This window comes from Schistocerca serialis, chromosome 2 (assembly GCF_023864345.2).
Source record: "Schistocerca serialis cubense isolate TAMUIC-IGC-003099 chromosome 2, iqSchSeri2.2, whole genome shotgun sequence".
In the NCBI taxonomy this organism is placed as follows: domain Eukaryota; kingdom Metazoa; phylum Arthropoda; class Insecta; order Orthoptera; family Acrididae; genus Schistocerca; species Schistocerca serialis.
The window spans coordinates 844555409-844581604 of NC_064639.1; the positions used below are offsets into that span (position 1 = coordinate 844555409).

The following is a 26196-nucleotide window of genomic DNA, read 5'->3' on the forward strand; positions in this document are numbered from 1 at the left end:
TACGCTTATGCGTCACCACCTGGTGACGCTAGCATGCACTAGTAGCAAGATTCTGGGACACCTTACCGTGGCTGCCGTGAGAGGTGCTCGGCTTAGTGAGTGTTTGTGTCTGGTGTTGCAGGCTCTCGCACAACCCCAGATGGCTGGCGGCGCGGCGGCACGCCCCCCGGAGCTCCGACACAAGCACCCTCCGCCACTTCCACGGCGCCGCGACGATCCAAGGTCGCACAGGCGCACCGCCGACAGGTAAGCCATAGTCCTGGTAACAGCTTGTAGCCTCCCCCTTACTAATCGGCCTGTCCTGCTTGCGATATAAAACATGACCGTGGATCGCGTGTAAACCTAATGGAATTTTTCTAATTGAATAAGGCTGTCTTTCCAGAAGAAGTAATACCGATAAGTAGGCGAAAGTGTACAACCGATCTTTCTGATAGAAAAGTCTACTAAAAATAAAAAAGTAATTAAACCGAATAGGGATACAATTTGGAAAAATGAAAGTTATTTTGTGCATTCACTCACGAACAACACTGGACAGAAAAGGGGTACCACTCATCGTGAATCCTAGAGTTACACTAATGAACGAAAAGGAAATAATTACGGTCGCCAGCCCACTAGGGCGATTTACATCCGGAATCCTGTACAAGATGATGGGAAAGAAAAACATTTATTATTAAACACTGACGTGGCAACTGAAGGTTGTCACGTTTTTCGACACTAATTTTAAGTGAGTATGTAATGATAAAGAAAGCTGAGAAGTCACTTTTACGTTAAGTTTGTCATTAAATTTTGAAAAAGGCAATCGAGTAATGATTTGAAAATGTGCACTTAAATTGTGTGTTAGTATTGAATTCCGTTAGGTGAACAATGACTTTCAGAGACCTCAACATAACGTCATCAAAGAAATTTAGAGAAAGGCAAGCACTTTTTACTTTGCAGTTACTTAATTTTCAAATTGGATTTCATATTATTGTCTGAACAACTGAGCCTTTTTTACTGACTTGAACAGAATTACATACTAGAATACGTACCAAACCAAATAGCCATGTGCTCCAAGGTATATGTAACATAAATAAAACTTCCGCACTCTTAATTTGTGCATTTTCTTTAGATTTGGATTGTTTCCAATGATAGATTCTCAAGCTTCGGGTAGCATATAAGGAAAAAAGGGAACAACGACCCTGCTTGGTAACAATGTCTGGGGGCAATGAAGACACAATCGCCCTGAATTTAACTGATTATTATTTTAAACAATGTTCATTAATCACATCACATTCAGTTGTGCTGCTGGATTAGCCGTTAATACTTTCTACCAATGAACAGTCTTACTTCAGTGCCGTGCGTGCGACGGAACTCGGAGCCGACGACGAATCTGTGTTGCTGGAACTGCTGCTGTTGTTGAAGACGGTAGCATCTTGTGGGGCCACGGCTAATTACAAGAACGGGCAATCGTAATTAATACACCCTCTTCCGCCTGTCCACTGTCCTTCCTCCTGCTACTAGTCATCTGGCCGGCGCGCGTACATGATGCCGCCGAAATGGTACTCTCTACTGCGAGAACGTTATCACCACACTTCCGCACACTACATGCGCTGGAACCCGTTTCCCTCCCCCACCGCGCGCTCTGCACAACAACCCCCTACCCAACGATTTTACAACGCACAAGCACCATAGAGTAGAAATATCTCTGGAGTGAGCATTCAGAAGTGCAGAATTGATTTTGTGTTGTCAACATACGTTGCCACAATGGTCACGTGATCTCGGGACGCCGTAGATTTGTCCGACATTTGTCCTATAAATTTTGAATGTTCTCATATCGCTAGTAAAGACAGATTCCCTTCGTAAGTGCTGTGGATTTAGTATAGACGTTTTGCAGGCACCGTAGCAGTTTACGTCTGATATTTGAAATAAATTGGGCTCTTAGCTTTGAAGAGCAAAATGAACGAGCATGACGTCACAGAAGCTTCACGTCAGCATGTATTTATAATGTCTTTCATGTCACATCTCCTCAAGTCGCTTAACACAGTACTGAACGGTGAAATTGGGGTTTTGAGTCACCATCCCTAATATGCATAAAATGTTAGAGTATAGTATCAGAACTGAGGAGCTAACAACGACAAAATTTGTCAATGGCCGAAGCAAACTTTATAACCTATGTTCTTGATCAATTATGTTTGGTAAATTACTGAGAAGTGAGACAACGTTTCAAAACATCGACAATTATTTGCTAGGGAAAATATGTACATTCATATATATCAAAGAAATCTTCAAACGAATTAATGAAGCCTGCCAAACTTATTCATTACGTTTTTTCTTACGTAATTAATAACGTCATAAACAACTGTGTTTTACTCCTTCATTAATGCTGACTTTTTTGCTTAAAATGTCATATGGTGGAATTTGCTTCGTCTACTTATGTTCTTATACATATACATTGTGGGCGTCAGCGCCGTTGTGTTATCGTAAAACCTAAATAACTTTTCGTCTTCAGATATACAACCTCGGTTGTGTAAGAAAGTGGAAAAAATATCCCAGTCGTCGTGAAACATCTCCAGTTTGTCACTAAAACAAAGCGCTATTATAAAATATAAAGATTATGAATATACAACAGTATAATCCACTATTATAAGGCGAATGAGCGCGGCGAAAATAGGTTAACTTAAGATGTTAACAGACTGGTACCGTTAAAATTTTCTTCCCGAGAAACCTTGCCGTGCCATGAAATGGCGTGACGTTCCGTTGACGACCTATGTGAATGAATCTATTCGAAAGGTATTGTAGAATGTTTTGGTGTTACGTGACGAGACGTGACGTTACCTTATGGCGGACGCGAATTGGCGTCAAACAATCGACGTCGTCCCTAGATCACGTGACAATTCCAGTTTAATGTTGACAACATGCGCAGGACGCAATGCTCACTCCAGAGATATTTCTACTCTATGACAAGCACTGCTGTTATCGTTGCTAGTCGATGCAAATAACAGTTCCTTCGGCTTTTTCTCAGAGCTTATAAGTTTCACAGTACAACACAGATAAATACAATAAAACGTCAACAGACTTCTACCTAAATGTACACATACAGTGAAGCAATGTCCTTACTTATTAAAAGAAAGCATTTAAATTACAAATATTTACATACATTTAATATATCGGTAGCAGGTGCCATGCTTCCTGCATTTTCGGTGTTACAAGCTGTGTTGGGATAGCCTGTGATAATACTGTTGACGCTGTATAACTGCGCGGGAGCGTTGATACAGGCTACGCCTCACTGGCTGCGAATATGTGCCTGCGCTGTTTCAAACTCCAGTGAACACTGGCAGATCCAGCATATTTTTCTGATTGATCACAATGATAACAGTGATTAACGCATTGAACACCAATATGAGGACAAAAACCATTGGTGATAGTCATCCTTTCATTGAAGGTTGATAGTGAATTTCCCATTCTCGATTGATACTCTATGATGGAAGCAGTTAATTTCCCTTCAATGTCACATCCCTCTGTAACTGACAATACACAACAATCTTTCCACTGTGTTATCATCCTGGAACATAGTGAGCATCCTGCAGATGCGCCTTTTTGGCAGGGCTGCTATAGGTTGTGGCAAACACATTCGTAATCCGGGTTGCTAAGCGCTGCAGGGTAGGTAGTGTGGAGGGAAAGCGTGCTACATTTGCCGCCTCCAGATGCCTTCTAGATGTGCCTATGAAAAAGGGCGGCAAAGAGTTTCGTTTGAGGGTGTTGCTGGAGCGTATATGCAACCCAGCTCGACTCCGATGTGGATCTATGAGCACCGATATGTAGCCAAAGTGTTAGTATTGCATTCGTGTCATTCCGATGTGCTGGCGGTAAGCGCAGAAACGTGAATTATGGAGATATTATTACCAAATGCGTACGTGGTGCATTTCAGTGTTAAAAGCAACGCGTTCCTTGACCGCACTATGGCAGACAACGAAAGCTGGTTTTGCCAATGGGAACCGGGATCGAAAGCGTCGACGATGCAGTGGTGTCATCTGTCGCCTCTTCGGCCCAAGAAGTTCAAGAGCGAGGCCTATGCCAGAAAGGTGATGGTAACACAGTTTTTTAATCACCAGGGCTTACTGCTTATTAGTTTCAAGACACCTGGTGCCTCTATCACTGGAGAACGTTAATGCCCAACGCTGGGGAAATTGCGGCGTGCAGTTAAGGTGAAAAAGGGAAAAGTGGTAGATGATAATACATGTACCTAAATCATAGCAACGTAGAAGTTACGCCAACTCAAGTGGGAGAAACTCGAGAACCCATACTATAACTCTCATCTATCACTATGCCATTATCCCTGGCTGTGAAAGTTCGACTATTCCTGTCGGACAAGGTTACACAACGGGCAGTTACGGAACTCTACACACAGCAGGACACGGTTTTTTAGCAAACGGGTATTTTCATCTTGGTGCGATGCTGGGATGACTGCCTCAATGTTCACGACGATTTTGCCCGATTGGGATACCGTTTCTGGACTGTACGGGATTCGAAAGGAAACTTTTTGATCGCCCCTTATACATTAGTAACATATCCACTCCCTTGATCACAGGAAAATTAAGGTCGTAGGCCACTGTTGACTACAACACCTCCCGCGAAGCTGCTCACCTACATATTTGGAAAGGCATTCCGTCCTCTCGCTACATAAAATAACTTAGGCCATACGTGCCCAAACGGAACGGTAGCGGAGGGGACAAAATTATATAGGTTCTATAGGGGAAGTGGCAACAAAACGACTATTCACGTTGGTGTGCAGAATGTATGAGTCTGGCGACATACCATCTGACTTTCAGAAAAGTACCATCCGCTCAATTCCGAAGACTACAAGAGCCTACAAGTGTTAGAATTATCGCATCAGCTTGACAGCTCAGCATCCAAGTTGCTGACAAGAATAATGTACAGAAGAACGGAAAAAACTGAGAATCTGTTAGATGACGATCAGTTTCACTTTAGGAAAGGCACCAGAGAGGCAGTTCTGACATTGTGGTTGATAATGAAAGCGAGGCTAAAGAAAAATTAAGACACATTCATAAGAGTTGTCGACCTAGAAAAACCGTTCGACAAAGTAAAATTGTGCAATATGTTCGAAATTCTGATAAAATAGGGGTAAGCCATAGGAAGAGGCGTGTAATATACAGCATGTACAAAAGCCAAAGCGGAATAATAAGAGTGGAAGACCAACAACGAAGTGGTCGGATTAAAAAGGCTGTAAGACAGGGAAGTAGTCTTCCTGCCCTACTCTTCGATTTATACATCGAAGAAGCAATGATGGAAATAAAAGAAACGTTCAAGACTGTAAGTAATAGTCACGGTGAAAGAATGTCAGTGATAATATTCGCTGATGACTTGCTATCCTGAGTGAAAGGGAGGAAGAATTACATGATCTGCTGAATCGAATGAACTGTCTAATGAGTACAGAATATGGATTGAAATCGAAGAAAGACGAAAGTAATGAGAAGTAGCAGAAATGAGAACAGAGACAATCTTAATATCAGGATTGATGGTCTTGAAGTAGATGCATTTAAGGAATTCTACTAAATAGGAAGCAAAATGGTTCAAATGGCTCTGAGCACTATGGGACTGAACATCTATGGTCATCAGTCCCCTAGAACTTGGAACTACTTAAACCTAACTAACCTAAGGACATCACACAACACCCAGTCATCACGAGGCAGAGAAAATTCCTGACCCGCCGGGAATCGAACCCGGGAACCCGGGCGCGGGAATCGAGAACGCTACCGCACGACCACGAGCTGCGGACAAATAGGTAGCAAATAATCAATGACGGAGCAAGGAGACATCAAAAGCAGACCACCACTGGAAAAAACACCACTCGTGTCGAAGAGAAATCTACTATTATCTAAAATAGGCCTTAATTTGAGGAAGAAACTTCTGAGATCGTACGTTTGGAGCACAGCATTGTATGGTAGGGAAACATGGACTCTGGGAAAACGGGAAAAGAAGAGAATAGAAGCGTTTGAGAATGTTGAAAATTTGGTGAACGCATAAGGTAACGAATGAGGAGGTTCTGCACGTAATCGGGGAAGAAAGGAATGTATAGAAAACACTGACAAGAACACTGACTAAACTACACTACTGGCCATTAAAATTGCTACACCACGAAGGTGGCGTGCTACATACGCGAAATTTAATCGACTGGAAGAAGATGCTGTGATGTGCAAATGATTAGCTTTTCAGAGCATTCACACAAGGTTGCCGCCGGTGGCGACACCTACTACGTGTTGACATGAGGAAAGTTTCCAACCGATTTCTCATACACAAACAGCAGTTGACCGGCGTCACCTGGTGAAACATTGTTGTGATGCCTCGTGTAAGGAGGAGAAATGCGTACCATCACGTTTCCGACTTTGATAAACGTCGGATTGTAGCCTATCGCAATTGCGGTTTATCGTACCGCGACATTGCTGCTCGCGTTGGTCGAGATCCAATGACGGTTAGCAGAATATGGAATCGGGGGGGTTCAGGAGGGTAATACGGACCGCCGTGCTGGATCCCAACGGCCTCGTATCACTAGCAATCGAGATGACAGGCATCTTATCCGCATGGCTGTAACGGATCGTGCAGCCACGTCTCGATCCCTGAGTCAACAAATGAAGACGTTTGCAAGACAACAACCATCTGCACGAACAGTTCGACGACGTTTGCAGCAGCATGGACTATCAGCTCGGAGACCCTTGACGCTGCATCACAGACAGGAGCGCCTGCGAAGGTGTACTCAACGACGAACCTGGGAGCACGAATGGCAAAACGTCATTTTTACGGATGAATCCAGGTTCTGTTTACAGCATCGTGATGGTCGCATCCGTGTTTGGCGACATCGCGGTGAACGCACATAGGAAGCTTGTATTCGTCATCGCCGTACTGGCGTATCACCCGGCGTGATGGTATGGGGTGCCATTGGTTACACGTCTCGGTCACCTCTTGTTCGCATTGACGGCACTTTGAACAGTGGACGTTACATTACAGATGTCTTACGACCCGTGGCTCTACGCTTCATTCGATCCCTGCGAAACCCTACATCTCAGCAGGATAATGCACAACCGCATCTTGCAGGTCCTGTACGGGCCTTTCTGGATACAGAAAATGCTCGACTGCTGCCCTGGCCAGCACATTCTTTAGATCTCTCACCAACTGAATACGTCTGGTCAATGGTGGCCGAGCAACTGGCTCGTCACAATACGCGAGTCACTACTCTTGATGAACGGTGGTATCGTGTTGAAGCTGCATGGGCAGCTATACCTGTACACGCCATCCAAGCTCTGTTTAACTCTATGCCCAGGCGTATCAAGGCCGTTATTACGGCCAGAGGTGGTTGTTCTGGGTACTGATTTCTCAGGATCTATGCACCCAAATTGCGTGAAAATGTAATCACATGTCAGTTCTAGTATAATATATTTGTCCACTGAATACCCGTTAATCATCTGCAATTCTTCTTGGTGTAGGAATTTTAATGGGCAGTAGTGTAATTACATCCAACAAGCACCTGTGGGATCTGTACTGTTCTACCAATAGAAGTACGGTTTCACCCAACCACTCCATCACAGTAACGAATACTTACAGTACACAAAACCAATGAAAATTTTCGCGCAAAAACAGCACATTGAGGCAGAACGAGTACACTGTGTCTATCATCGAAGCTGGCGCCGAAGTGGAGAGGACGCGAACTACCTTTGATAGTTCGCTCTAGAACTTACCACCCAACGGATCACAAGCGAGCACTTGCGAATGCGACCCGAGCACAGCCGAACAAGAAGCGCCAAGCATTTACATCGGAGGAAATTCTCGTACACTGTTGCACGTTGACTTGTGTTCGCTTCAGTTTGACGATGATGTTTGGTTTGTGGGGGCGCTCAACTGTGCGGTCGTCAGCGCCCGGTTCACTTCGGCGTAAAGCGGGCTTCAGAAGAGCGTCACTGTTGCAGGCGAAGAAGTGCCTGGCGGCGGGCATGGTGCGCAGCCCTGCCATGCACGAGGGCTTCCGCGCGGACGACTGGGCGGCGCCGCTGCAGCGCTCCACGCCAGGCCACAGCCCGCCGGAGGGGGCGGCGCCGGGGGGCGGCAATGGCGGCGGAGGCGGAGGCGGAGGGGCCGACACGGCGGTGGCGGCTGCAGCTGTGGCGGCGGTAGCGGGGGCCGCAGTGGCCGGCGGCGGCACGTCGGACGAGAGCAGTGGCCGGCAGGAGGCGGCGGGGGCGGGACCGGCAGCGGGGGCGGCGGCGGGAGCGACGCCCTCCGGCAGCTCGCCGCGCCGCGTGCGCCGCATCCGCGAGCGCAAGGCGGGCGGCCGCAGCCCCACGCAGGCCAGGTAGGCCACCCACTGACAGATCAGCACTCCATTTCTGTACCAGCCGAGTACACGCCGTTTCTGGGTCTTTTGATATGGAACTGTAACCGTGTTTGTAACTGGAATTGATCTGTGGCTCCTCACGGTCTCATCCCGCATCACTACATCCTACTACCACTTTGTGCTCGCCTCATGGACTAACACCTTCATCTGCAAACAAATCAGCAGATGGATTTGTCAACGTGAAAACCGAATCCAATTCATCATACAACATTCCCGGAAGATAAAATTTTTGAAAACATTATTAGCGATCTTTTAAATTAAAATTTAAAGAATAAAAACAGTCTTGATCGAAACTTTTTATTTTTGTTGGAGTGACCGGTTTCGATTCTATTCAAGAACCTTCTTCAGTCTCTGAAAAAACGTATTACCAGATAGAGGGATCGTTATAATAGTAAGTATATATAACAAAATGTAGAACTAATAAATAAATATAACCAGAACGTTGGGTGGACTCCATGGAGAAAGTTGCGCCGACCCTCGACGCTGGAATAACTGCTAATCGGACAAGGAGGGAACGGTTATTAAATAGGCTTAGTCCAAAAATTTTCCTGATTGAATTAATAGAAAGTAAACTTTAAGAAGGTGGTTCATAATACTTTAGCTGTTCTACACCGGCTCCTCCAATCTACTACAACAACGTCCATACAGCTATGTGACACCGTCGAAAAAGTCAATCTTTGAGTTGTTGTTTAGCTTCCGCATTACGTTGGCTTGAATGTCAACTTTGTCTTCAGACACTTCTTGTGAATTCCGGCATTTTGTCGTCTTATGGTGGTTCCGTCTTTTTTTTTTTTCTTTTACTCAATGATTTTCAAAATTCAGTCAAGTCGCAGCAAGCTCATAGTTTTTATCAGAAGTCTAGATCTGCGGGACAAACTTCGCACCCACTTTCCTCTCCTTTGAAACATTTTGGAGAATGTCTTCAATATCTAATTTAGAGATGTTACTCCATTCCGATTTGCGACACAACAACGTTGACGAACTATTGTCGCACGTCCACTTATTAAAACTGCCCGCTCACAACTGACTGGTGGAATGCACATCGACTGTTTGCAGTTGTTTAGTTCAAGCTGTTCAAGCTGCCACCGTAATTTCTGCGCTGATGTGGATTATACGCCACGAATAAATCCAGTCTCGGAACGTTTCGGACGGGCAGTGTATGTGTGTTACTGCTGCTCGGGCTCACCATTCCAGTATTACCGTTGGTTGTGCTCTGTATCTTTCATCTTGTTGGCACAATCCGAACCAGTTATCAGTTGAAAACAAATTCTGTCAGAAACTGTAATTTCACATACTATTTATTCTACGCCTCGTGTTGCACACATTGACTAACCTTTACATAACTTTCAGAGCTTACATTATTTTTATTACTTTCCTTGACTTATTTAAGTCACTTAAGAGAACAGAAGAAAACTACCATATACAAAGATCCACAGCAAGAGGAGGAGGAATAATGAATGAATACACAGCACCCTGTAATGGAACCCTGTTCTCAGCTCTAAAAGAAGTGTCATAAGATCAGGCACATACACACACACACACACACACACACACACACACACACACACACACACACACACACACACAACACCAAAGCATACTGCAATTAATAATTTTGAAATTGCCGCCGCCCAGAAGAAAGGAAAGTAGATGGCGTAAAAAGCGAATATCTGATTAACACTGGCAATGCATGTTAGTAAGCATAGTTTACATACCCTGTAGAGCCATCGAAAAGATAAATCAACAAAAAGTAGGTACACATAATTTACATCCACAACCCACCACTCCTATTAGCCAGTTTACAAAGCCCATCAATAATCAACAAATCTTCACAACATTTTCGAGAATTGTTACTTCAATTTAACAAGTGATAGTTAACGAACAAAACAAGAAATGAGTGTTAACAGCATTATGTAATCTAATGACAGTACTACAATCCAATACTATCAAAGCGGTCAAAGGCATTTTTTTCGTTTTAGGTCTAACATGTTGGTAAATGCATGTAGCATTATGTTGAAACATCTTGATTAATTGCAGATGACAGACTGGAACAAATATAAGCTTTACTAAAAATGTGAGACAGTCACATAAACATCAATATGTGATACTAAGTTAGATAAACTGTGTTCCAGCAGGAATGGTCAATATTTAGGGATATGACATCAACGTTAATTCTAAGCAAGCACGTCTAGTAAACATGCACTCTAAACTGCATACCTTAAGAGCTATAAGCACTTGTTCTGTAGGAGAGATCTGTTTCACGTTAGCAAAGATGAACAGGTGCTCCTATCTCTTAAGGTGTGCACTTTAGAATCCTGGTTTAGTCGATATTTTTCTCAAAATATGGAAAAAAAGGGCTTGCAATGGAAGAGATTTGTTTCATAGTATCAAAGTTGAAGAAGTGCCCACAGCTCTTAAGGTATATGTTTTAGGTCCTATGTTTACAAGACTTTGCTGCTTCAAATAGCCATTCATATCATCTCTCAGAATACTGACCATTCCAATCTGGGCACCCTGTATTTTTGCTGTTAATCTTGTGTGTTATATAAGCACATCTCCTCCCAAACCTGCGGGTCAGTTTCAACCAAAGTTGGCCCAAAAACAGCAGGTGTCTTGAGTATTAGCACTGTAGGATTTGTAAACTCCAAGTTCCAATAGGAACGAAGGTACAGGGAAAAACGTGTTTTTTTTCAGCCTCTAGTGTATAGGCTACCCCACATGAATGCCATGTTGTGTGAGAACTGTATCAGTCTACCAAGTGACCTGCTTTTTTTTGGGGGGGGGGGGGGGGGGTGAGGGCTACATGTCATCAGCAAGAAACCGTTATTCGGACCCGATATGTAGACTACCCTACATTAGAGACGTTTTGTGTTGGAGTAGTATCAGTCTACTTTATTGATCTGCTTTGCGTGACGACCTGTATGGCAGGGTCAAATAGATGATTTTCAATCCCGTGATGTATAACCTGCCCTGCATGCTGTGGGACCAGTATTCGCCTGCTTTATTGAACTGTATTTCAGGGGCTATACATGCTGATGAGTACAGCTGGGGACAGGTTGACCTGGGGCAGGTGAAGATGGAAAGAGAGAGGGAAAGGAAGACATGGTCAGAGGGAGGAGGGAGAAAGATAAGGTCAGAGAGACAGGATGGAGGAAATGGACAAATTGAGGTGGAGGAGAAGGAGGAGGATGGAGAGAGAGAGAGAGAGAGAGAGAGAGAGAGAGAGAGAGAGAGAGAGAGAAGATAGGAAGATGTGGACAGACAGAGGGAGGAAGCTGTGGAAAAAGAGAGTGGGGGGGGGGGGGGGGAATAGGTGTGTTCGATATGTGTGTTGATCGTATATGTGAGTGAAGCTGCAGGGAAAAGGCTACTAATTTTATAAATGTAAGTGACTTCATCTCAAGACTTCACGTATAATACGTACAGTTTTTTGACATGTTATTTAATAGAAAATAAATGTACCCCGTGATGACGGCGAGACTCCACAGAAACATGTTTGGCCGAAGTGGCCGAGCGGTTCTAGGCGCTGCTGTCTGGAACCGCGAGACCGCTACGGTCGCAGGTTCGAATCCTGCCTCGGACATGGATGTGTGTGATGTCCTTAGGTTAGTTAGGTTTAACTAGTTCTAAGTTCTAGGGGACTAATGACCTCAGAAGTTGAGTCCCATAGTGCTCAGAGCCAGCCAAACATGTTTGGATGTGAAACAAGAAGAATTTGTGAAACTTCCTGGCAGATTAAAACTGTGTGCCAGGCCGAGACTCGAACTCGGGACCTTTGCCTTTCGCGGGCAAGTGCTCAACCAGCTGAGCTACCCAAGCACGACTCACACTCCGTCCCCACAGCTTTACTTCTGCCAGTACTTCGTCTCCTACCTTCCAAACTTTACGGAAGCTCTCCTGCGAACCTTGCAGAACTAGCACTCCTGAAAGAAAGGATATTGCGGAGACATGGCTTAGCCACAGCCTGGGGGATGTTTCTAGAATGAGATTTTCACTCTGCAGTGGAGTGTGCGCTGATATGAAACTTCCTGGTAGATTAAAACTGTGTGCCGGACCGAGACTCGAACTCGGGACCTTTGCCTTGCCTCAAGATGAATTTGTGTTTGCTCAAGATGTAGTAATATTTCCAAACTTACATAACACACAAAATTTCTTTAAGAATCTTTTCATTATTAGCAATGATTCTCATGTTATATGTTATATTATGCTGTGTGATAGGTATTTATATACTTTGGTAAGACGAGTGGCTCCAGTAAGCTTTCCTGTGAAGCACACTTCCAATAGTCGGCTTACGCTGCAGGGTGCGGCGGCGAAGCAACAGCGGGGATGCAGGTCGGCGGCGTTCGTCGATCGCGGTGCCCACTGCCAGCAAGACGCCGCCGCCGGACGCGGGGGCGGAGGCGGACGCGGAGACGGCGGCGGAGGCGGAGGTGGAGGCGGAGGGCGGCGCGCGCAGCTCCCGGCTCAGCCCGCTGCGGTACACGCGCAGCCCGGCCGGCAGCCCGTCCAGGCGGCGGCGCTCCAAGGGCTCCCCTAGCAGGAACACGGCGGCCGCCGCGGGCGCGGACGCCAAGGTGACGTCTAACAGTCGTCCCATTACTGTTTTAAGTTAACTGATTCCGTTTATTAAGTGTAAGATAACTGTACTTGCAATTAATAATACAAGGGATTTCTAAAATTGTTTTACAAATTTGAAACTTCATACAAACTTATTCATACGACTTATAGACCTAGTCTTGGCGTAATTTTGTAACAAAATAATTGAATGTTTGTCTCACGTAGTAAGCTAGGACAAGCCACACCACCGCGAGCGCTAGCGACAGTTGTAACAAAGATGGCTGCCTTCACTGGTCCCGATTGTGTTCACTGTGTCTTTTGATTTGAAGAATCGAAATCTGCGACAGCTGTACGGCGTAATTTTCCAACTGAATACGATAGATATCCTCCGAGTAGGGCTGCCGTTGATATTGGTTACCCGATGAAATACTCAATCGACCGCTTCCGTCTGACAACATTGTAAAACAAGTGAGGCAGAGTTTCGTCGACAGTTGAACAGAATCGACCTAAGCAGGGCTTCTCACATCTGACTATTTGTCGTTTGTTAAGAAGACTTACGAATCCCAAACTGTACAAATTAACAACGGCGCATGAACTGAAACACACTTAGGATTCATGGAGGACTGGTAGTAAGGACTCTTCTTCAGAAATGTTACCTCGATAGGATAAAGATAAATAACTCATTGGATACTTCTTCGGTGATGGTCGACTTTTAAGTTAAGCGAGGTGGCACAGTGGCTAGCACACTGGACTCGCATTCGGGAGGACGACGTTTCGATCCCGCTTCCGGCCATCCTGAGTTAGGTTTTCCGTGATTTCCCTAAATCGCTCGAGGCAAATGCCGGGATGGTTCCATTGAAAGGGCACGGCTGACTTCCTTCACCGTCCTTCCCTAATCCGATGAGACCGATGACCTCGCTGTCTGGTCTCCTCCTCCAAACAACCCAAACTCCATAAACACGACTGTAGGATTTGGGGCAGCGAAAATCTACTAGCCGGTAAGCTAACTTCTTTTATGCAGTGAGCAAAATCAAAGTTTTCGACGCTTCCTGTTTCCAAGAGAAACAACAAAGTAATATACTTACATAGGCTGGCGTGTTTTTACTGTTGCAGATTGACCAGGTTAACAAGAACGGAGCGTACAGTTCAAGATGGCGCACCGTCGCGCTACATCACTAATGTCTGGGATTTCCTCAACAGCCGCTTTCATGGGAAATGTATTGGATGACGTGCGCGTTCGGTTGATTGTGTGTGTGTGTGTGTGTGTGTGTGTGTGTGTGTGTGTGTGTGCGCGCGCGCGCGCACTTTAAGTTTTTACTACCTGATGAGGAGTGCATTGTCACTCGAAACGCGTTGTTAAGCTGCATTGCAATTGCAGGAAAGAAATGCTGTTGAAAGGGAGCGCTTTACCAGCTTAGACACATGCACCATGAGAGACCAGATGAAGGCGATATCGAATGCACTCGCCCTGGCCACTTTCTGGTCAACCAATGTATCAACTGATGTCAACGATCGATTTCCTTTTGTTGGTTATATACTTTGCACTTATGACACGATAATAAATAAATCTCTGGCATTCATCGATGATATATTCTTAGGACGCGACTGGATGTATTGCAAGGCTCGACTCTGCAGTTCTGACTCCACTGCAGTGAAGGTTAGAGCATGCTGCTATCTAGCGTAGCAGTAGACTGCTGCTAAAATGGACGAAGAGAGGAAACGAAAAACGAATGGGAAACGGCAAAGGAGTGGAAATGAATGAGGCAGAGCAGGGGGTATCCGACAGTTTCATAAGCGGAGTAATGCGTTTCCCCTGCTAAAAAACACAGTCCACATTGCCAACCATGTAGGGACGCTGCAATGTCTACCCTGCTGCGTCTTCATGGCGGACGCATCGTCTCTACGTGGCGCCACAACGAGGACACGTGGACAAAGATCTCCCTGCGCAATCGCGTGAATCGGAAACACCTTTTCCTAATGGCAAATACCGTGTTGAGATTTTTAATCAGTGTAATTTTTGGTAATCACATAGTTATTGTGACATCACTGTCTGATACTCCTATCCTTCCACAACACATTGGTAATTTTAGAATTTCGCAATTAATTTGCGGGCAGAATTTTGCGTATTAAATGTATGTACTTGCTCAATATGCACGTAAGTGACCTGCGATCATTCGATTCGTAATTTCACCAGCTTTTAGAATCTTTGATAGAAATTTGGGTGAATTGGTTTATAACATGCTCTTCCTTTATGTGGGCTAGATGCAGTGGTCAAACTGGTCTCACCACCGTGAGCGTAAATCGCCCAAGAAAAGTTTGTGATCTACACGAACAGTTACCGTTAACTCCAACTGTCAACCATGGAGAGTTTTCTCTAGTTGTGCGTGTTGGATTACATCGCAGTACTTGAGGTCCGGGAGAACGAGTGATTGTACAGGAGTACGTTTCACATCCTGTGGAGAGATTTTCGGAACTTCTGGAGGGCACAGAAGCAAATGGGAGATTTCCTGTTCGTGTATTATCTGCTCATCCAAAGTTACACGTAAATTCTTCGTTGTTTTCTGCAGTGGTACTGGTATACGATCGAGAAGAACGTCAGGCAATTGTTCGTGGTGTTCTAACTAAGTTGGTACTGATCATCATAATCATCATCATCATTTAAGACTGATTATGCCTTTCAGCGCTCAGTCTGGAGCATAGTCCCCCTTATAAAATTCCTGCAAGATCCCCTATTCAGTGCTAACATTGGTGCCTCTTCTGCTGTTAAGCCTATTACTTCAAAATCATTCTTAACCGAATCCAGGTACCTTCTCCTTGGTCTACCCCGACTCCTCCTACCCTCAACTGCTGAACCCATGAGTCTCTTGGGTAACCTTGCTTCTCCCATGCGTGTAACATGATCCCACCATCTAAGCCTGTTCGCCCTGACTGCTACATCTATAGAGTTCAGTCCTAGTTTTTCTTTGATTTCCTCATTGTGGATACCCTCCAGCCATTGTTCCCATCTACTAGTACCTGCAATCATTCTAGCTACTTTCATATCCGTAACCTAAGCCTTATTGATAAGGTAACCAGAATCCACCCAGCATTCGCTCCCATACAACAAAGTTGGTCGAAAGATTGAACGGTGCACAGATAACTTAGTCTTGGTACTGACTTCCTTCTTGCGGAAGAGATTAGATCGTAGCTGAGCGCTCACTGTATTAGCTTTGCTACACCTCGCTTCCAGTTCTTTCACTATGTTTCCATCCTGTGAGAATATGCATCCTAAGTACTTGAAACTGTCCATCTGTTCTAACTTTGTTCCTCCTATTTGGCACTCAATCCGTTTATATTTCTTTCCCACTGACATTACTTTCGTTTTGGAGATGCTAATCTTCACACCATAGTCCTTATATTTCTGATATAGCTCTGAAATATTACTTTGCAAACTTTCAGTCGAATCTGCCATCAGAACTAAGTCATCCGCATATGCGAGACTGCTTATTTTGTGTTCACATATCTTAATCTCACCCAGTCAGTCTTTTGTTTTCAACATGTGATCCATAAATAATAAGAACAACAGTGGAGATAGGTTGCAGCCTTGTCTTACCCCTGAAACTACTCTGAACCATGCACTCAATTTACCGTCAACTCTAACTGCTGCCTGACTATCTATGTAAAGACCTTTAATTGCTCGCAAAAGTTTGCCTCCTGTTCCATAATCTCGTAGAACAGACAATAACTTCCTCCTAGTAACCCGGTCATATGCCTTTTATAGATCTATAAAGCATAGATAAAATTCCCTGTTCCACTCGTAACACTTCTCCATTATTTGCCGTAAGCTGAAGATCTGGTCCTGACAACCTCTAAGAGGCCTAAACCCACACTGATTTTCATCCAGTTTGTCCTCAACTGATACTCGCACTTTCCTTTCAACAATACCTGAGAAGATTTTACCCTAAACGCTGATTAAAGAGATACTTCTGTAGTTGTTACAATCTTTTCTGTTGCCATGTTTAAAGATTGGTACTGATTTGATACTAAAATTACTTGTTACTTATTTGCGTGTATTTTAAGTCCTTGGTGTTGCGCGATGACAGTATTGATTTTTCAGGTCTATCAATTAAGTGAAGTTGGAGGCCGTTGGTATAGAAATAATATTGATAGGAGGATGTAAGTGACTAGATGTCACTGACATACGGGGAGAGCAATAGTAGGCTCAGGTCTGATTCCTGCGAGACTCTTGAGAAAACATGCTTTCAGGACGACTCCTCATTCCACGGATAACACCCTGCTGTCTGCTTCTGAAGCAGTTTTCAGATTTCATCAGGACAATATCTAAAAATTTTAGCTCTCACCATTTTCTGAACAATATATCAAAGTTGCTGACAGTTCAGAAGTATCGGTAATATGGCCTGTGTTATCTACGGAATATTCCAGGAAAATAGTTACCTTAACATAACTGCAGTAGGTGCCACTTAAGCTGAATTTGCGTAACTGCTCAGTAATTTGTCGTGGACGATATATTTCAGGTTTTGGGCACAGCGAATAAGATGCTAAATCGGCTTGTAAGGTGACTGTTCGTTTTTGTTCTTAGGAATAGGTCGGACTATGCTTATTTTCCATTGAATGAAGTGCATCCCACTTACAACAGAAAAATATGTCTGTCAAGACTGGTACTAAGGTATCCACAAAGTTCTTGATCATGGAAAGGTCACGATAATACTGATACAGTCGTTGACTATCGCTTCGTAAAAGATTCTAATCACTGTTTTCTCGTTTATTGTAACGGATTTTGTGTGGAAAGTGTCAGGGTTAGACGTGAAGACTGAGTGTTCTTGCGTGTGACAGTTGTTTGCAGTATAGAGACGGAAAACTGGTGAAAACTTCATGCAGTTTGACAGCTTAGACGAGAATCATAATATTTGATTTTTTCTGTCCTACGCCCAAGTTAACGAGATTCTTCCACACAAACGCAGGGCTCGTTTCGCTGCAGACAACGGAACGAGCGGATCTGTTCTTCATATTACAAGATTAATTCTTCATTCTTCAAAAAATGGTTCAAATGGCTCTTCGCACTATGAGACTTAACATCCGAGATCATCAGTCCCCTAGACTTAGAACTACTTAAACCTAACTAACCTAAAGACATCACACACATCCATGCCCGAGGCAGGATTCGAACCTGCGACCGTAGCAGTCGCGCGGTTCCGGACTGAAGCGCCTAGAGCCGCTCGGCCACTGCGGCCAACAATTCTTCACTCTGTTTCACGTCTTCTGTGCCTTTTATAGTGCCCAGCCTTCGGATTTAACGTGGAACGTCTATGAGCGACATCACTGTTGTTCATTATTTGATGTAATTCGGTTGTCATCCAAAGAGCAGGAGCTTTCTGTTCGATTCGTACGTGTAGGAGTATGTTCGTTACAGAGATAGCCATGAAATTCTCAGATTCGTGATTTTGAAGCTCACTGGTTATTTTGTGCCAATGAATTTCTGGACAATCAGCTCTCAGAATATGACGATCTAACATGTTCAATATTCTTACAAGTTATGCGACGCTATTTAAGGGCTGAGGGAAGCAAAACACGATAATTACGTCATGCACTGAGGGGCCTCGAGGCGGAGTTTGATAGATGTCTTTTACTTCAGTCTTTTTCGTTGCGATTACGTCTGCAAGAGTGTGATAGTGTTCAATGTGGTATGTGGGTTTGAACAGATGACTTCTGTTATTGTTGCAATTTAACAACTTATTGTGGACGGAGTGTCTTTCAACAAGACTTTTTACAAAAACACGCTGCCAGACAAAAAAAGTGAAACACCCAGGAAAGGAGAAGGAAAAGAAATGAAGATTCGCTGGTTGAGAGGATGCATGATGGTATTTCGGTGATTACAAAATCAAGTCAAATTAAAAAAGAACTTGGCAGTATGAGCCCGCTTATCAGTAAGACATTATACCCCCTCAGTCATGGATGCGTGCACTGATTTGGTTGGAAAGGTTTCAATTATGCCGTTGTGTCCTCGCCTGAGCCAAGCTGGTCTATAACTTTTGGCACTGGGGCGAAGTTGACGTCCGAGTTAATCCCACACATCTTCCATCAGGGACACAGCTGAGAATCATGTTGGCCACGGGAGTACCTCAGCATCTCGCAGACATTTCATTGAGACATGCGCCATACGTGGACGAGCATTGTCCTCTTGAAAAATGACACCATAATATTGTCGAATGATAGGTAACACATGAAAGCGCAGGATGTCTGTGACTCACGATTGTGTCGTCAGAGTCCCTGCCACAAACAGCCGCGACCTGAAGCCATACCTGATGGCTCGCTACACCATGGTGCCAAGAGTAACACCACTACGACTCCCCAAAGCATTGAAAGAATGGGACCTCTCTCCAGGTCGCCGCCATACTCGCCGACGATGGTCATCCGAGGTAGTGCAGAAGCGCGATTCATCACTGAACATACAGCGACATGCTTCCTTGTCACCGTACCACTCTAAGCGGCAGCCGTTTATGTTGTGGTGTTAACGGTACACTACATAGGGCACGGTAATTCCCTAGTCCGGCTGCTGCTAGACTCCAGTCAATGGTGCAGGATGACCAGACCGTTGAAGAGAGTCCATTTCTTTTTCTCGGGTGGCAGGAGCAGATGTGAAAGGTTTACGATGTGCTCGGTGCACAGCACGGTGATGCTCCCTTCTGGCGGTCAGACGTGGTCTGTCTTACCGTTGACGACGAGTATGCATACCATCACGTTCCCAGGCAGCCCAACATCGGGCCACTATCACAACCAGATGCCCTACAGATCTGGATATAGCACGATTCGACCAGCTGACCTTACCGAGATTGGAAGTTCTGTCCATTTCAAGTTTTGCTAGGTGCTAATAACGCTGTCTCGCCGGCGTACGAGGTATCTCCGTGTCCTTCATATTAATCACTCAATGACTGACGCCCCTTCTATACCCAGTCAGGCCTGATAACAACACTAATTCACTCTGGTGACTGCCCCAGAGAACTGCAACTCTAATCATCTATAAGGGGCATTGAAATGAAACCGGGTCACTGGTGTAAAGTCACGATAACAATTTTATTAACTCAAAAATGGAGTTATACACAGGACACATACTCAAAAATAGTCGCCAGAAATGTTGGCACATTTACCCCATTGCGACACTAGCAGATCGATTCCATCCTTGAAGAAGCTAATAGGCCGCTGTCGGATCCAGGCCTGAACGCTGTCACACACTTCGTCGACCGTTGCGAATCGTTATCCGCGAACAGCTTGTGTTACAGGTCCAAACACCGATCGATCTCGTCCGCGGTTGTTCAAGACTAAAGCTTTCATTTCCTCGACCATTTCCGGTGTGATGACACGATGAGCCTGTCCAGGACGAGCATCGTCTTCCAGTGACTCGCTCCCATCAAGGAATCGTCTGCGCCATTCCACAACACTTGAACAACTCAGACTGTGCTCACCGTACACAGCCTTCATCTGTCGATACATTTCACGACCTCCAGCTCCCTCCGCCGTCAAAAATTGAATCACTCCTCGTTGTTCCTGCTTACTCGCCAGCTTGTTCGGTAGTGGACGATAACTTGTGTTTGATGATGATGTTTGGTTTGTGGGGCGCTAAACTGCGCACTTACAAAGTCCCAATTTTTACACAGTCCATTTTCTTTTCACAATCCAATATAGTCACTCTCACAAATGATGATTATGATGATGATGAGGACAACACAAACACCCAGTTCCCGGGCAGAGAATCGAACCCGGGATCCCATGATCCAGATGCAGCAACGCTAGCCCCTAGACCACGAGCTGCGGGCGATAACTTGTGTGACCGCTCCCTCTTCTGAGTGAAACCACACTGCCGCTATGCAAAATCAAACCGTGCGCACGCGTCAGTCTCTACCAATAGATGGCGCCACCATACCCGCAGTTACGTGGTGTCACGTTACGTTTAAGGAAAAGGTAGACGCACTGACCAGATTTCATTTGAATTAACTTCATAAATAGATGCCGATGATGTATACATGTATGAAGTTACATTAATATCTGATTATATCTCCTCGGCGCTTCAATTTTATTTATTTTTTTTATTTTTATTTATTTATTTATTTATTTATTTATTTATTTATTTTTTTGCCGTATACATCGTTTTCTACCGCAGCAAGATTTCAATTACCCTTTATAAAAACACAGTTATGAAACAATATTTTTCCCTTTCCATCAGAAAGCTTTAATGTGTTAATAAATTTCTTAGGGACACTTTTTCTTGGGTTCTGATCATAAGACGAATTCCAAAACTAAGGTCTGGTGACCAATACTTAACTGATGGTAGGCCTCCATGAAGTTTCACGCATACAGCGCTGTCTACCGACTCTTTAGTAAACTACTGCAATGTTCGTATGATTCGCTAGTCGTTTGCCAGTCAGCGAGAGCAGGTTGCAAATGGCCGAGATAATCGTAGGTGACACCAGTTGTGAAGTGTGCATTGTGACTATATTTTTGCTAGCAAAATGATCTGCAGCTGCTGAAATATACCGTGCCTTATGCCTACTTTATGGAACTGGAATAATGAGAGACAAGCAAGTTCGAAAACGGTGTCAAGAAATTCAAAATGGCAGCACAAATGTTCATGATGAACGGCGGAGTGGCAGGCTCAGTATTAGGACCGACGACATCGTTGATCAAATGAATCAAAAAGTTCGAAGTGATCGGCGACTGACGATTAGTGATTTGCTACTGAACACAGTATTGCTCGAACCTCAGTTTACTGGACTTTCGTTGAACAGCTTGGATATCACAAACTGTAGGCGAAGTGGGTTCCAAAAATACTCACTAATCATCACAAAGAGCGTAGACCGCGCAGTGCACGATAGTTTCTGGAGCACTATAGAGAGGATAGATATTACTAGTTTCCCACACTGTTATGGGCGACGAGACATGGATATTGTACACCAACGCAGAATCTAAACGACACTCAATGCATTGGTGCCATTCAAGTTCGCCCATACCAAAAAAACTTTTTTTTACGATGAAAAGGGCATCCTTTTGATTGATTTCACGGATCGCGGTTTAACAATTACGGCTGACATATACTGTGAAACGCTAACCAAACCGAAACGTTCGATCCAAAATCGACGCCGCTCGAAGTCGTCGTCTGGCATAATCCTCCTTTACAACGCACGCCCTCTACAGTGCGACCTTGCACCAAGCGACTGTTTCCCCTTCTTGGATTTGGAGAAGTGGCTGGATGTGTAAATGGCGCGGTTACTATGTGCTCGTGCTACAGAAAGTGTCCACTCGCCTTGCAGTGATTTCTTTTTCAGCAGTCCAGTCCACACGCCTTTCTTGTTAAAACAAGCTACAGTAGAACCAGTAGCACTATACGAAACCAGCGGGTGCAATAAATGCTTTTTTAGTATAAGAATTTTGGCCAAGATAGATACGAAGCCCAAGCCTACTTCAGTAGTATAAGTTTACATGCAAACTAGCTCTGCAGATGACGAAGAAATTGAAGAAATGTGTGATGAAATAAAAGAAATTATTCAGATTGTGAAGGGAGACGAAAATTTAATAGTCAAGGGTGACTGGAATTCGGCAGTAGGAAAAGGGAGAGAAGGAAACGTAGTAGGTGAATATGGATTGGGGGTAAGAAATGAAAGAGGAAAGTAGAATTTTGCACAGAGCACAACTTAATCATAGCTAACACTTGACTCAAGAATCATGAAAGAAGGTTGTATACATGGAAGAAGCCTGGAGATACTGACAGGTTACAGATACATTATATAATGGTAAGACAGAGATTTAGGATCCAGGTTTTAAATTGTAAGACATTTCCAGGGGCACATGTGGACTCTGACCACAATCTATTGGTTATGACCTGTAGATTAAAACTGAAGAAACTGCAAAAAGGTGGGAATTTAAGGAGATGGGAACTGGATAAACTGATTAAACCAGAGGTTGTACAGAGTTTCAGGGAGAGCATAAGGCAACAATTGACAGGAATGGGGGAAAGAAACACAGTAGAAGAAGAATGGGTAGCTTTGAGGGATGAAGTAGTGAAGGCAGCAAAGGATCAAGTAGGTAAAAAGACGAGGGCTAGTAGAAATCCTTGGGTGACAGAAGAAATATTGAATTTAATTGATGAAAGGAGAAAATATAAAAATGCAGTAAATGAAGCAGGCAAAAAGGAATACAAACGACTCAAAAATGAGATCGACAGGAAGTGCAAAATGGCTAAGCAGGGATGGCTAGAGGACAAATGTAAGGATGTAGAGGCTTATCTCACTAGGGGTAAGATACATACAGCCTACAGGAAAAACCTTCAGAGAAAAGAGTGCCACTTGTATGAATATCAAAAGCTCAGACGGAAACCCAGTTCTAAGCAAAGAAGGGAAAGCAGAAAGATGGAATGAGTACATAGAGGGTCTATACAAGGGCGATGTACTTGAGGACAATATTATGGAAATGAAAGAGGATGTAGATGAAGATGAAATGGGAGACCCGATACTGCGTGAAGAGTTTGACAGAGCACTGAAAGACCTGAGTCGAAACAAGGCCCCGGGAGTAGACAACATTCCATTAGAACTACTGACAGCCTTGGGAGAGCCAGTCCTGACAAAACTCTACCATCTGGTGAGCAAGATGTATGAAACAAGCGAAATACCCTCAGACTTCAGGAAGAATATAATAATTCCAATCCCAAAGAAAGCAGATGTTGACAAATGTGAAAATTACCGAACTATCAGTTTAATAAGTCACGGCTGCAAAATACTAACGCGGATTCTTTACAGACGAATGGAAAAACTAGTAGAAGCCGACCTCGGGGAAGATCGGTTTCGATTCCGTAGAAATGTTGGAAAGGCAAACCTGCGTTACTAGCATTTGTAGACTTAGAGAAAGCCTTTGACAATGTTGACTGGAATACTCCCTTTCAAATTCTGAAGGTGGCAGGGATAAAGTACAGGGAGAGAAAGGCTATTTACAATTTGTACAGAAACCAGAAGGCAGTTATAAGAGTCGAGGGACATGGAAGGGAATCAGTGGTTGGGAAGGGAGTGAGACAGGGTTGTGGCCTATCCCCGATGTTATTCAATCTGTATATTGAGCAAGCAGTAAAGGAAACAAAAGAAAAGTTCGGAGTAGGTATTAAAATCCATGGAGAAGAAATAAAACCTTTGAGGTTCGGCGATAACATCGTAATTCTGTCAGAGACAGCAAAAGACTTGGAAGAGCAGTTGAACGGAATGGACAGCGTCTTGAAAGGAGGGTATAAGATGAACATCAACAAAAGCAAAAGGAGGATAATGGAATGTAGTCGAATTAAGTCGGGTGATGCTGAGGGAATTAGATTAGAAAATGAGACACTTAAAGTAGTAAAGGAGTTTTGATGTTTGGGGAGCAAAATGACTGATGATGGTCGAAGTAGAGAGGATATAAAATGTAGACTGGCAATGACAAGGATAGCGTTTCTGAAGAAGAGAAATTTGTTAACATCGAGTATAGATTTAAGTGTCAGGAAGTCGTTTCTGAAAGTATTCATATGTATGGAGTGTAGCTATGTATGGAAGTGAAACATGGACGATAAATAGTTTGGACAAGAAGAGAATAGAAGCTTTTGAAATGTGGTGCTACAGAAGAATGCTGAAGATTAGATGGGTAGATCACATAACTAATGAGGAAGTATTGTATAGGATTGGGGAGAAGAGAAGTTTGTGGCACAACGTGACTAGAAGAAGGGATCGATTGGTAGAACATGTGTTGAGGCATCAAGGGATCACCAATTTAGTATTGGACGGTAGCGTGGAGGGTAAAAATCGTAGAGGGAGACCAAGAGATGAATACACTAGGTAGATTCAGAAGGATGTAGGTTGCAGTAGGTACTGGGAGATGAAGAAGCTTGCACAGGATAGAGAAGCATGGAGAGCTGCATCAAACCAGTCTCAGGACTGAAGACCACAACAACAACAACAACAACAGTATAAGAATAACTGCACAATTGATTGTAAGGTAGTTTGTGAGTAAAAACTTTGATATATTGGTACATTTTTTTATACAAAAACACTACCAAGCCGATACAAATCTTAAATTACTGATTAGTCTTTCACACGTAGTTTATTCACTTTTAATAGCCAGCTTATGATAATCAGTAAAACCAGTTACCCAAATGATATACAAACGGATTATCTGTGACAGAATGTTCGCCAAATATTACACAATTTGACCACTACAAATGTTCAGTATGCGGTCGCACCTTTTTCAACACGCCACGCGGATTTTAGTTACTGAAAAGTGACAGTTTACTTAGTAAAATCGGAATTTCGCCTGTTCGTCGCCGGCCGGTGTGCCCGTGCGGTTCTAGGCGATTCAGTCTGGAACCGCGTGACCGCTACGGTCACAGGTTCGAATCCTGCCTCGGGCATGGATGTGTGTGATGTCCTTAAGTTAGTTAGGTTTATGTTGTTCTAAGTTCTAGGGGGCTGATGACCACAGATGTTAAGTCCCATCCCACGCCCAGGTTCCCGGGTTCGATTCCCGGCGGGATCAGCGATTTTCTCTGCCTCGTGATGACTGGGTGTTGTGTGATGTCCTTAGGTTAGTTAGGTTTAAGTAGTTCTAAGTTCTAGGGGACTGATGACCACAGCTGGTAAGTCCCATAGTGCTCAGAGCCATTTGAACAATTTTTTTTTGTTAAGTCCCATAGTGCTCAGAGCCATTTGAACCTGTTCGTATTTGTCACATGCTCGCGCCCGCTTTGCGCCACTTCACACTCAAGTTTCAGCCATTATTCAGCAAAATGTTTACACGTATTCAGTGCTCCTTATATCCACGTCCGAATATGATCAAGGCTGAGATCAGAATTCAACTTGAGTTTCACAAAGCAGTTCTTTAGCCCACAAAATACGCGCGAATGCACTGTCTCTTATTGGCTGATACACATCATACCCAATCCGGAAAATTGGAAATTTGTGGCAAGGTCTTAAGAGACCAAACTTTTCAGGTTATCGGTCCTTAAGCTTACGCACTACTTAATTTAATTTAAACTAACTTACGCGAAGGACGACACTCACAACCGTTCCCGAGGAAGGACTCTAAACTCCGACGGGGGAACCGTGACAAGGCGCCCCCAGACCTCGCGGCTACCCCGCGCGGCTACCCAATCCGGTATTAGTATCAAGCCGCGTAATCCCGCGTCTTTTATATTTGACCAATCGTAACTTAATAGCTTCTATGAATAATATAGTAAATAAGCAAATCTAAAAACT

The 26196-nt window shown here is 44.1% G+C and overlaps 1 protein-coding gene across 1 annotated transcript in view; it reads left to right on the forward strand.

The window, feature by feature from the left end:
- The window catches only part of LOC126456455 (uncharacterized), a 478332-nt gene that overhangs the window by 279685 nt on the left and 172451 nt on the right, over nucleotides 1-26196 (forward strand). The window contains exons 18-21 of the mRNA XM_050092205.1: nucleotides 122-246; nucleotides 7959-8091; nucleotides 8242-8341; nucleotides 12840-12957. Of these exons, the coding sequence (XP_049948162.1) occupies nucleotides 122-246; nucleotides 7959-8091; nucleotides 8242-8341; nucleotides 12840-12957 (476 nt within the window). The remainder of the gene's footprint in view (nucleotides 1-121; nucleotides 247-7958; nucleotides 8092-8241; nucleotides 8342-12839; nucleotides 12958-26196) is intronic.